This window comes from Oryza sativa, chromosome 6 (assembly GCF_034140825.1).
Source record: "Oryza sativa Japonica Group chromosome 6, ASM3414082v1".
NCBI classification, from domain to species: Eukaryota; Viridiplantae; Streptophyta; class Magnoliopsida; order Poales; family Poaceae; genus Oryza; species Oryza sativa.
Genome location: NC_089040.1, coordinates 28,897,605 through 28,911,419, shown reverse-complemented (window position 1 = coordinate 28,911,419; position 13,815 = coordinate 28,897,605). Strand labels below are relative to the sequence as shown.

The 13,815-nt window shown below is 37.3% G+C and overlaps 1 protein-coding gene across 1 annotated transcript; it reads right to left on the bottom strand.

Annotated features, from left to right (window-relative positions):
* Positions 1 to 3,157: 3,157 nt before the first annotated feature.
* Positions 3,158 to 7,355, bottom strand: LOC4341823 (NAC domain-containing protein 21/22). Its single transcript, XM_026025993.2, has 3 exons — positions 6,991 to 7,355; positions 4,726 to 4,997; positions 3,158 to 3,847 (listed from the first exon to the last, which is right to left on the bottom strand). The coding sequence occupies exons 1-3, from the start codon at positions 7,208 to 7,210 to the stop codon at positions 3,425 to 3,427; spliced, it is 915 nt and encodes a 304-aa protein (XP_025881778.1). The 5' UTR covers positions 7,211 to 7,355; the 3' UTR covers positions 3,158 to 3,424.
* Between the last annotated feature and the right edge of the window lie 6,460 nt (positions 7,356 to 13,815).

The window sequence follows — 13,815 nt, the reverse complement described above, 5'->3', positions numbered from 1 at the left end:
CACTGAATTGTTCAAGCACATCAAGGCCAATTGAGGCGTTTTCAGCGTCCATAGAATCAGCAACAGTTTAGAAAACGACCATTGTCTTTCTTTTGGAAGGTAAGCATGAACAGAGTAATTAATTGAAGAGATTGAGTCTATTCCATGTCTATCCATGCCCCTAAAGATTGAGACAATAAGTGTTTTTTTTATCTGCAATGACAAACAAATCAACGTCGTATCATTGTCTGATATGATTGGGTTCACCAGCCACCGAATGACATTGCTACCCCTCACAAGTTTCACGTTTGTGTAAAAATACATACTCCCTCCGTCCCACAATATAAGGGATTTTGAGTTTTTGTTTGCAACGTTTAACTACTCGTCTTATTTAATTTTTTTTGCAAATATAAAAAACAAAAAGTTGTGCTTAAAGTACTGTAGATAATAAAGTAAGTCACAAATAAAATAAATAATAATTTCAAAAAAATTTTGAATAAGATGAGTGGTCAAACGTTACAAGCAAAAACTCAAAATCCTTATATTATGGGACGGATGGAGTATTATTTTTATTATATTTTGTTGCAGTTGTGCACGTTTGTGTAAAAATACATATTATTTTTATTATATTTTGTTGCAGTTGTGCTCTTCAGGACCAAAAGAACAACTCAAGTTGTTTATTTGATCAATAGATCACTGCAATTAATGACCTGTAAAGCAAAAGACATTGTTATTTCAGGCTTTCAGCATCACATAGAGAACATATTACCACCGTATTTTCTTCTTGTGTATATACTACTTTCTCTGTTTCTAAATATAAATATTTATAATTATTCGTATGCATAGTTAGAAATATTTATATTTAGTAACGGAGGTAGTAACTGCCAATAAAGTTTATATATGTTCTACAAATGTGCGGTTCTGTGTGAATTATTGGTTGAAATGATTGAGATGGGGACGTTGAAGAGCTAGCAAGGCCAACAAAGGAGAGGTGTGAGATCAGTTGAGATGCTAATCAATGGTGTGCAATGGTGTGCAATAATTAATCTTTAGTCAGAGTGGTACTTGTGAAGTAATAATAGCAGAATATATGTACGTCATCCATGCACAACAGCACAACACTGTGCGGAAGCTTAACTGAAGACCTAGCTAGACAATTAGCAGATCAATGCAGATGGTTGGCGAAGAATTAAATTGCAGAACACTAGATCAATGCAGATGGTTGGCGAAGAATTAAACTGCAGAACACTAGAGAGGCCCCGCAAGTATGTGGAGAAGTGGTTTCTCCAATACTATAACATTAGCTCATATGTCATCCACTATGTCACAATGATTTTATGTTAGAGGATTCCGCTCGAAAAAGGATTTTTTTTCTAATGTAACTACACACCGTGACATTGCAGCAACTATACCTGTAAGCTTTAGGAGGCTGACAGGTGGGACCTACCATGTACTCCTCAACCAGTCTGGCTAGATATCCTGAGCTGCAACAGCCATCACTATGCATGGACTGTTTGGCATGTCTGTACTCTGTACTCCATAGTGGAGATAAGTACAGGCCCAACTACTTGAATTCATTGGTTAGGCTGGCAACTGCATCATTAATACTACTATGTAAGGATCAGAATTATTTATATATGTGGATATAAAACAAAGTACACCCTTTGATTTTTTTTATGCTTAATGATGATTGGGGTATAGGAGTATCTTCCATGCATATCAAGGTAGTGGTAGTGGCATCGAAATGGATTAAGGAATGAAAATATTGCTACTTAATGTTATTAGTTGGTGGCTTGTGTGTACTTGCAGAGTTGCCGTGTTATTATATATGATTCACATGTTGGTGGTAAACAGTTTATAGTTTCTTAGTAAGTAATCTCAGTCTAATAGTTTATTTTAGTTAGTTAGTAGTAAACGGTTATTTAAGGTCAAGAGGCGTGATAAACTCATGACATACGTGTGAACTTAAATCCCTTTCACAAGATATATTAAAAGAATCACCAGTTACGACTTCTGTCTTTCTTTTTGTCCACTTGGGAGGGATATATCGATCGAGCATTTTTTTTCCTTTTCATCAGATCAACTAAAATTAATAGATATCAATGGACAAATTTGCATGTATGAACTAATTACACTCCTTTTCATATACCAAGCTCACTTGATTGACTAATTTTTATACGTAGACTTTTATTTATTGACTAAGGCTGCGTTCGGCAGCTTTGTGTTCCCAGCTGCATCTCCTTCGTTTTCCGCGTGCACGCTTCCCAAACTGCTAAACGATGTGTTTTTTGCAAGAAATTTCTATACGAAAGTTGCTTTAAAAATCATATTAATTCATTTTTCAAAAAAAAATTAACTAATATTTAATTAATCACGTGCTAATGAACCAGCTCATTTTACGTGTTTGGAGGGAGAGTTCCCAACTTCCTACCGAATACAACCCAACCTTATTCACTTGCACCAGACAATCCTGGGAGGTCATAACCAGGAAAAAGAAGAAAAAAAAGACCACCACCCACACACCGACAGCACCAATACACAGACCCGGGAGAAGGCTAGCACCGAAACGACTGCCGCTAAGCGTGACCGGCTTCAACGGTGATCAACGAACTTGTTCATGCGCATGCCAATACGCTATCCACTACTCGAAAAAGGGTTTTTTTTTACAACACCCATTTTAAGTTTTACAATCCTGGGAGGTCATAACCATGAAAAAAAAGAAGAAAAAAAGACCACCACCCACACACCGACAACACCAATACATAGACCTGGGAGACCGAACCAATCGCCGCTAAGTGTGACCGGCCTCAATGGTGATCAATGAACTTGTTCATGCACATGCCAATACGCTATCCACTACTCGAAAAACAGTTTTTTTAGGACACCCATTTTTTATTTTTACAGACGAGCTGAAAAATACTCGCCTATAAAAACGTACCGGGGTTTTTGGTCAAGGATCGCTTGCGGATCGTAGTGTGCCAATGTGGTAACCAGATTTAATCGAGCAACAAAATTAAAATTGATGGCAAGTTAACAAACTAATGTATGGTACAGTCAGAATATTACATGTTTATAGAATTGGTTTGGTTATTTTTATTTTGGTATACATTTATGCTTATTTGTATTCAGCAAATTAAAAAAATAGAAAACTATTAATATATAGAACATAAGGACAGTAAAAGAAGATTCTAGCTCTATTGATATATACCATTAATTTTAGCATCATGCACTAATTTTTTTTATCACACCCTAGTACACAAATAATGTATTTACATCATTGATGATGATAATATCTCTTTTGATCACCCCTTTTTTTTTGCAAATAATGTGAACTAGAATGGTACTATACGTCTATATCACAATTACATGCAATAGCACATAAGCACACTTTAAGAGTTTCCTCCTCAATTCGCAACAATCAATATATATCTCCTTCGAAATTAAATCAACTGAGTGAGTTCCACATTTGTGTGAAGCCACTCTCAGCCAAGTAATCAAATCCATCCTGGGAAAAATTACTTTGAAGGGCCTCCCTCTTCACATTGCCTTCAAACTTGGTGAATTGGCTCAGCACATCCTTGATCGCCCTACCCATATTGTTTTGCTCTTGATCAACCATGGCCGATGTCAACGGAACATTCATCGACGACGATGGCTGTTGAGAGGGATTATTGGAGAAGCAGGGCACTTGCTCATAACCCTCTAGGTTTTGCATTGAACCAGGCTGATCAAATGCAATGTAGTTGTCAGTGAGGGGAGGCAGTGAAGTTGTGGCCACACTGTCAATATTGTTGTAGCTACCCTCCGTTGGCAGCTTGGCAATGGTTGTCCTACTCTTGTAGAAGACTCTACACAAGACCCAGTCCTCCTGTTCACATAAAAACATTGGATGAAGATTACATTTATGATAAATAAGTAGTTTGTTTTAATTCTCTTCTATTAATTGTTTGGAGAGAGCATCTCACACATTAAGAAATTATTGGAAAGAGACATGAATGCTTTATAGAACTGAGTCAATAGTTGCACATGCATCTATTGAGGTGTATCTAGAAGAGAACATAACTCATTTAGAGCTGGCATGAGAGTGACATGGAAGTAAAGAATAACTTCCAAATTAAAATTGAACCTCGTTAGCATTAACTAATAACATCATGTCAATATATTAAGTATCGATGATGTTCTAATCATAAAAAATGAGATACTTAGCATATTCACCTCCTCATATGACACCTAAATTATCATGAAAGTGTGCTTAAATTTGGTATTTCTCACTTTTCAATCATGAAGTTATGAGATCAGGAGAGGACATGTACACAGATAGTTGTCATTCCATTATCCATTGCATATGTGTTATTCAAATGAAGAACAACTTGGCATTCCAGTCGGTCTCCTTCTTGTGTAATAAATATCATATGAAGTTAATTATTTAATTAATAATTCTTTATTTCATACTGACTACCAAACCCGATACTTCTCGCTTGTACAAAGTCTATTATATTTTAGACATCATATACATATATAATATATACAAGAATCAACAAATAAGTGCATAAATAAAGGATTGGCTTGTACAAAGTCTATTATATTTTAGACATCATATACATATATAATATATACAAGAATCAACAAATAAGTGCATAAATAAAGGATTGGCATCTAGTAAATGGATATTTTACATGGAGAATCCAACAAAGGAATAATATTTATATTTATAAATTAAGAATGTATTAAAAATATAATACGTACCTTGAGAGGCAACTTCATCGGATCCCCTTGTCCTTCTTTGCGGAATTCATGCATGACCCACTCGGTCTTCTTCCCCTTAGGGGCTCTACCTTTGTAGAACACCAGGGTTTTTCGCATACCGACGAGCAATCCTTTCCGGCTTATTGGGCGATCTTTTCCTGTGGCCTTCCAGTAGCCCGATTCGGTTGCTCTATTTGTTCGTTGGCCAGTTGCATACTTCCTATCCCTAAGGCTATAGAAGTACCACTCCTTGCCACCAACGCAAGCGATCTCTGAATGCAAGAAAAAATAAACAATCAACAAAAGACTAACATATAATTTCAGAAAAATGTAAAGCCATTAATTAGCCTAATGATCAATTTACTCATAAACATGGAAACACAAACTTGGCTAATTATTAGCATAGCCATCTAAGTAAGAAAGACAACTAGAAAGTACGTACAAGAGAAATCAACACAATTAATATAGAGAAAATTTGCATTAACAATTGATGCATGTACGTGTTGAGAAGAGACGAGAAGAGAGGGTTAGGGGGGGTATGAGGAGGAAAAGTACAATGAGCTAGCTAGGAACAGCATCATATTTGCTATTTTTTCGAAAGGTCTATATAGAATCAATTAATTATCGTATTTATCCCATTCAGCACACATTTTTCTTTAATTTATAACCTTTTTACATGATTTCCTGGCTATATTCTACTAATAGGCAAAGTGAGAGGGCCTCTTTTGGTGTTAAGTTTGTCCCCATCCACTGGCTGTTAATTCCCTTTAAGGATCAGGCAAAGTGGGAGAATATTTGATTGCATGGCAGCAACAGGGACAGATAAGGAGGAGAAGGCCAAGAAGAGGCCAAACAAACTCATAGCAGTGAGAATATCCTTCTGTTATGGGGAGGAGAAGGCGACAAGATGGAGGCAGACAAGACGTGTGAATTTTGTTCTCGTTTGTAGATTTCAGGAAAATCATCTGATCAAGCTAGCTAGCTAGCCTCCACTTGAAACAGAATTTAAAAAATGCCGGACTGTTTTGTTTGTAACAAACAAATCATTAGCCACCCCACAAATTTATGCATTTTAATTTGGGGCATGTGATCTCACTATCTGATATTTCTTGCGTTGGCTCAAGACTTTTCAAACGGTTAGCTTGCAGCTATATGTACACAAACAGAGAGAAACATTAAATGTTGTGGCAAAAAAAAATAATTCCAATAACTAAAAACAAATTAAGGGCATGGGCACACCCCAAAAAAAGGGGGCAAAAAAGGGGGAGGAACTAAAGAAAAAGAGAAGGCATGATTCTTGAGGTATGGGAAGCTAGCATGTATGCATAGTTGAAATATGCAACTTGATCTATATATGAGAGTTGCAGAAGAGGTCATGATCACTTCAGTTATGGCTACCTTTGCTGTAGAAAAGGATCAACTGACATGCATACATGGACAGGCATCACCTTCAATTTGGATGCAATTGATTGGATCAAGAAGGTAGCTACTACTATACTAGTATATATCTGTGCCCATTGAAGGAAAAACATTGGAGGCATGTAGGAAAGGAACAAAGAGAATTTTCTTGGAATAGATAGAAGTTATGGTTGGTTCCAAGATCTTGTTCTTTTTGTACATCAAGAAAAAGAGAGAAAAGATGAGTTGTTACCAAGATCTTGAATTCAAGTACTGATTTCTGCAGAACCAACTGCAAGTTAGCTAGCTAGATAAACACATGATTGGCAACCTTAGATGCGTGTGTGCACAAACAGCTAATAATTGTGGAATGATCAGTTGATCTTATTCTAAAACTGACAGAATTCTGCAGGCTGCTGGGTCCTAGCTAGCTAGTACATGGAAAGACTTGTCTGTTTAAACAGATCATCATACCATTATTGATTCTATCATATAAATATAGAATCATAGGGTGATTTGTTTTTAGAGGTAGAACAAATCAAAAGGTTGTTAATTTGAGAAGCCTAGCTACCGATCTATAGAGAAATTAAACAAAAACTACACGAAAAACAGCACGCGGTTAATTTTCCCCCCTCAAAAAAAAGCACACGAATTAATTCATTTCAGAGCAGATCAATCAGTAGAGAGAAAGAATCTGGAAGAAAAAAACTCAAACCAATCATGGCCATGAACAAGCACGCATATGATGATCCAGAGGCGGTGGAAGACGAGAAAGAAGAGCAAGATCACCACGACATGAGTAGCATGGATGCAAGCAAGCAAGCTCGATGATCTATGATCTGTAGCTAGCTTATAGCTAGGTCTTACCAGGAAGGTCCCATGGCTCGCACTTGTTGAGATCGACGTCGACCATCACCGGGCAGCCGTAGATGGTGACCGCCGCCGCCGCCGCCGCGGCGCCGCCCACGCCGCCGTCGAGGAGCTTCCTTTCCAGGTAGTCCAGCACGAGCTCGTCGTCTCGCGGGTGGAACCTGAACCCCGGCGGCAGCCTCGCCTCCACCATGCTCAGCGAATTCATCCCGCTCATGCCCACCCCCTCCTCCTCGAATTCCTTGAGATGCTGGATCGACGAAGACGACGACTACCGATGCTGCTCCAAGAACTCCAATTAAGAAGAACTCGAAGAAGAACAAGAAAGGAGATCAATTCTACCTCTACCAAGAGAGAAATTCAGGAGGGGAGAAGAGAGAGAGGAAGGGGTATTAATAGGATGGTAAACAACGAACTCGATCAGCTAGCTGGTTGGTCAACCAGTGTGTGTTGATGAAGAAGAGAGGAGAGGAGAGAGAGACTTTTCTTGGTTCGCGTGCCAGATGCCATGTGGCACGCCATAACTCGCTAATTAGGCCGTGATCTCGAGCGATGATGAGCTCAGCGGCTGATCATGTCATGCTCGTTCGCATGCATCGCTGATGATGCACACGCACGCGCGCATGTACTGTACAGCCATGGATCGATGGATGCACAGTTCGTCGAGCATTTTCTTTCTTTCAGTGGCAATGCATTAATTTCAGGACACACTGACCTAACCAGTGATTACCTAACAGATGATCGATCTCGATCTATCTCGGCTCGATCATATCTCAGCTTTGATTATTGCTTCGCCTAATTCGCATTTGCAACTGGATCGATCCAGAGATGGATGGATCATCGATATGATGCTGTCTGCTGCTGCATGCAGATGCATGGTAAGGTATGGGCTGTTGGGCACGAAGGGTAGCTAGCTAGGTGTTCACATATGCAGGGAGAAACTAGTTAGTTAGTCGTCTACTAATTGCCTTTTGATAGTTGCTTCAGTTCAGACAAAGCTAAAATTGCTACGCGTACAAAAGAGAAAAAAAACCATATATATTTAAGCTGTATATATGAAACATGGACCTACAACACATAGGAGGACTTATCTTACAATCCTTATATATCTCTGTCCAAAAAATAGTTTATTTCTGACTATGCATCTGGAAACGCTAAAAATACATTCTTTTTATTTATTTATTAACTGGATGGACGATGGGGTAATATTCTATTAATTTCTTCCAATAAATTGAATCCTCATGTTCGAAACAAAGAAAAACTACTACCTATGTTTCATATTATAATCCATTTGATTTTTTTTCTAAGTCAACATTCTTTAATTTTGACCAAATTTATATAAAATATAATAATATTTTCAAAATAAAATAAAGAAATTATAAAATTATATTCAATATTAGATTTAGTAAAAGTATGTTAGTATGGTAAATATTGTTATATTTTCTAAAAAAATCAAAACGATTTATAATATGAAACGGAGAGAGTCCACAAACTTCTTATTTAATTTATTTATTTATGCATTCTACTACATATATAGTCTTAAAAAATATGCATTCTTGTACGTGAAACTGTGGTATCCATAGCAATTTCGTTGACACAAAGTTGTGCTTACCAACAGCAAAAGTTGTTCATTCAAGCTAGTAAAGCAGGAGGGATGGGAGGGAGATACCAATACGTGCATGTATCCAAAGTAAGCATGCAGGGTAAAGGTTTCCGGTAAAGCAACGAGATATTTTTGCCCAAACAATTAAAGTTTCCAGAAATTATTCCTTCTTTTTTTTTTGAAAAAGTCCGTGTTCGATCGATCGAACACATCTTTTTCACCAATCATAGTAAAGCAGCAGAGATCACCATCACCATTTAACCAGTATTCCCTCCGTTTCAAGTTATAAGACGTTCTAACTTTGGTTAAAGTCAAACTGTTTTATGTTTGACCAAATTTATATAAAAAAATAGTATCATTTTTAATCAAGAAAAAATTACTATAAAAATATATTTAATTATTGATTGTATGAAACTAATTTAGTATTATAAATATTATACTATATTTATCTATAAACTCAATCAAAGTTATAACAATTTAATTTTGACCAAAGTCAAAACGTCTTACAACATGAAATGGAGGAAGTAGTAATTAAGCAATTAATCAACGGTTAATAATTAAACAATGATAATCATGTTCGATTCTAAAATCTCAATGACAATAAATAAGGGAGGCAGCGGGTGAGCCATAGAGGAGTAAAATGGCAAAGCCGGTGACGGTTTGGCGGAACTTCTAGAAAGTAAAAATGAACCCAAACGATAATTATGTTCGATTTTTAAAATCTCAATGAGAATAAAGAGAAGAAACAGTGGACGGACCGTAGAGGAGTATAATGGCACCGTTTGACGAGACTTCTAGAAATTATAAAAATGAAACCCAACGTGACAATAAACTCTAAAAACTATAAAATCTAATTTTTAAAGGTTCCAATAAGAATTAATAGAAATAGTGGTATATCGAGCAAGCCAATAAAGAAGGAGATGACATAAGAGGTAGCAACTGGTGTGACTTTTAAAAACTATATAATTAGAAACACGAGGATGATTAGGTTTGGTCTTTCAAAGTCTTAAGACAATAAGATAGCTATTTAATAAATTTTTAAGTAAAATCATACTTAAAAAATATATATGATTTTGTTTAGGTGCTAGCCGCGCAATTGCACGGGCCACCCAGCTAGTTAAGCAATTAACCAACGGTTAATAATTATTTGCAGCATGTGTACGTATCAGTGGAACCGACCTTAATTATGAAATTAAAGGAGGTATATCGGACTCGAGGCATGTGCGTAATTACGGAACTTGAAGGGGTTATAATTCAACGTGGAGCCGTACGTCAACATCAGCAGGATACGTATTCTCGCCCCCAAATACGTACTATATACCTAGTGTTTTTTACGTGCGGAATACGTATTTTTTTTTCGAAGACCCAGTATTCACCACGTACAACCTCGATCGAACACTTGAAAAATGCAAATTCTTCTGCTGGTAATTCATCCCGAATCAGATTGAGCAAGACGTGCCCAGATACTTCACTACCAAATTATACCTCGGATTATTAATTTACTCCGAACGTATCTAATTAAATATATGTTTTCTCCTGCTACATTTTTTTAAGGATTTTACCACATTTAATTAAACCAATTGTTTTAAGTTTATTTTTTAAAATATTTAATTTATTTCTTCTATAATAAAATAGATAATTTATAGCAATAATCCGATCAAATATATCTTACACGGGCCATACTCTGACATATTTAATGTTTTATTTTATTTTTTGTAGAGTTTGTTGCGCAGATATATTTGTTGATTGAATTCGATGAAGATTTTAGATTCTTAATTGAATCTCAGAAATTATTTCTTGATTAATTTGGTGATAAATATATTTGCAGAGGCCAGCTATCTCGGCCGGCAAGAGGCTGGCCCACGTCACGGCCGGGTCGGGCTCGTACGAACCGCGTCGGAATCAGGCGACCCGAGCCGGACACGTCAGCATGTGGGCCCACCACTCCCTTACGGCCACGTGGCCAGCACATGCCCAACCCATCGCCATCCGATCGCGATCGTAGGGTCAATACGCACCGTCCTCCCTGGGTCCCCATCGTGAACGAACACTCCGTCGCCGTCCGATCGCGATCGGACGGCAGCCACAGGTCCACATCATCACACCACAGTGACACGCACGGACACAGTACAGCCACGATGAACTGCAAGTTGACGTTTGTTTTTACTGCACATAATTCTACGTTTTTGTAGTGGACACAGCACACAATTATCTGAGCTGATCGACAGCAGCATCAAAGCCTCTTCACCTATCACCATCTTCAGGCCTGTTCTTGTTCTTTTTAGCTTCTTCATCAGATTTATTAGATTATTGAAACCGATTATTTGGTTTAAAATATACTCCTCCTTTTTTTAATATATGACGCCGTTGACTTTTTTAAATATTTTGATCATTCGTCTTATTCAAAAAATTATGTAATTATCATTTATTTTGACTTAATTTATCATCAAATGTTATTTAAGCATGGCTTAAAGAGTTTATATTTGCACAAATACTTTAAATAAGACACATGTTCAAACGTTGGTCAAAATGGCGTCATAAAAAAAACGGAGGTAGTTTGTTTTTAAAAGGACTTCTTCTATTGCAATTTTTTTCTTTTTAAATCGTTAGATTGTTTTGACCACTTATTTTAAACTATTTATTATTTTTTTAAAAAAAAATAATCTTATCGATATAATCAAGTGGATAATCTGCATCACAATCTGCTCAACATTGTCACATTGCAGCAACGATGTGTTCATCGTCATGTTGCACCGATGGCTAAGTTTCCGTCACCTTCTGGTCCAAGAACTGTACCCCCAAATCAGGAAAAAGACACAATCTATACACATCAAACTACAACAAATACATTTCACTATGTTATTATATACCAGGGCATTTGCGGTGGAGCGAATGAACTGGCCGGTGCATGCAACTCAATCGGGCGAGAGCGAATATGCGAGACCGGGGAGGATGGACAGCTGGGTTGGATTTGGCTGGAGGTGCAACAGACTGGGTGAAGTTAGGCTGGGTGATGACATAAGGATCGCACGGCAGTTTGGAGGGCATGGCACGGGCTTTTGGACACAATTGAGGTTCAAAAACCGGTCCCTGCCGGCCTCACCTGTCATCCGGCAACGCCACAGTAGATTTCGTCATGTGGCCAAATTGATCATCAAACGTGGAAAAATTCATTCATTCATTGATTAATTTAGTTAGAGCCTTGCAAAAAAAGAAAGAAAGATATGCATAAATTGATTAGAGGAATAATAATGGAGTGCCGATATATTTTTCTCGTTTTTTTTTTCATGCATCGATTCGATTCCTTCCTCTTTTTGTTGATGGATTGTTTGGTACCTTTTGGGCTCGTCTAGATTGAGCATCAAAGCATATTGATTGCAGAGGAATTGCTGCTGAAAAGAAGCATCTATTCCCGGGGAGAAGAAAAAGAGAGAAGAGTGGTGAAAATGGAGAAAAGAGAGCCGTCACATTGTCAATTTGCCGTTCAAGAATCAAGATTTCAATAGTAGGCTAGTATAGTTCACTGAAAAAGCAGCCGCAGTCTTGGCAACTTTCTGTTCCAGTTTTCAAGCAGCTTTTTTTGTCAGTAATGCAGCAACCATCACCCCCAAACACCTTGCGTACTTTGACCAAAATACAAGCCTAAACCCATCTCATTGTTAGTATAAAATTAGTGTTACTGACTTGATCCAATGGCTGCTAATAGTAGTAGTAGTAGTATTTTTTTTCCTTTTTGTTGTTTATCAGAAGGCAAGTTGATGTGTTCTAAACAAAAACTTGAGAGCAGCTGATGTGAAGTTAACCCTCACATCGGAGGAGACTACTACTAGTAGTAGATGAAAGCATCCAATCACTAGATAGCCTTCAAAGCATCAAGACAAGACAGTTTGCAGTTTGTTGTTTTTTATATGATTTGTGGCACCATCAGAGGGCATATTCATGAACAGGAAGAGCTCACGTACAAGTTCTTTCATCCACCAATGGTTTCTGGTTGGGTTGGTCACACATGATGATATGATGAACAGGGAATCATTTGGTGAATATGCAAGTATTTCTGGACAAATATTTGAGCCTGCAAATGAGAGTCAATGTAGTTAGGTGGGCATACACATACACGTATAGACATACGTGTGTGTGTGTGTGAGAGAGAAACTGTATATGAATGACAGCCATATATAGAATTCATTGTCATTCTGAAGCTTCATCCACAGATTAGCATATTAGCAGCAATGACCTTGATTTAGCTTTCTTACTTACTTTGCATACTCTCTTTTTTTTTTCTGACCTTAATTACAAGGTCAGTTTCTGTTTGAAGTAGGGGTGAATTAGTCAGGTCAAATTGAGGCAGCATGCATACATCTCTTTCAGCAACAGGGCATGAAAATATGAGAGAGCAACGGCAAGCTCTCTGAGAGAAAAATATGATTTTAAAAATGGGACATAGACAATACTGCCAAAGCTGCTCCTGTTTATGAGTACTTATCCTTAAGGAGCATTCAGATATTTTTATTCTGAAGCTGTATAATGCTAGAGGCCAGAATTGGTGCCAGAACAGAACTAAAGATTTCTGTGATCAACTGATGCTTATTGCAAGAATAGTATATTGGCCCTTTTCTTAATAATGAAGTGTGTGTACTATGATATGACAAAATCAATTCTCTATCTGAAGTCTTCTGTGAGCTGAAGTGGACTGTCATAATAATTATTATTATCTTAATCATAGACGAGGCATCACTCTCTATCAGTATTATCCAACTGTGAGTTGGGCAACCTTCATCCTCCAAAGGGTACCTTGATTTATTTATTTTTTTTTTGTAATGGTGCAATGAAACAGATAACGACTGTTACCTACGCAGGAGACCAGCTCTGTGATACATTTGTGAGAGACCAAAATCCTGAAAATCTTCTCAATTCTGATATTCAATCTGAAGCTTCAACATGACAAGTTCTTGATGGAATTGCATTCCCTAAAAAAATGTTTCTTTAAGTTCTTGATGGAATTGCAGACCATATAGAGAAATACAGTGCGTGCAAAACTGTACATATGTTGACAGTGAAGTGTACCTGTATACGGAAATCCAATTTGATACAAGAAAGAATTTGAGAGGAAATTCTGTCAACAGATACAGGCTTAAGTCTCCTGCTTGAGTGGCTACAATTAAGCAGCAATACTGGTACAAATCAATTTAGTCTTCAGAAAACAAAAGGAACAAAGACAC

Bases quoted from the DNA above. Each gene is read 5' to 3' on its own strand.
- LOC4341823 (XM_026025993.2), bottom strand. From the start codon at position 7,210: ATGAGCGGGATGAATTCGCTGAGCATGGTGGAGGCGAGGCTGCCGCCG. The intron at 4,998-6,990 runs GTAAGACCTAGC...TCTTGCATTCAG, and splicing joins CGAGCCATGGGACCTTCCTG to AGATCGCTTGCGTTGGTGGC. The intron at 3,848-4,725 runs GTACGTATTATA...TTATGTGAACAG, and splicing joins CGATGAAGTTGCCTCTCAAG to GAGGACTGGGTCTTGTGTAG.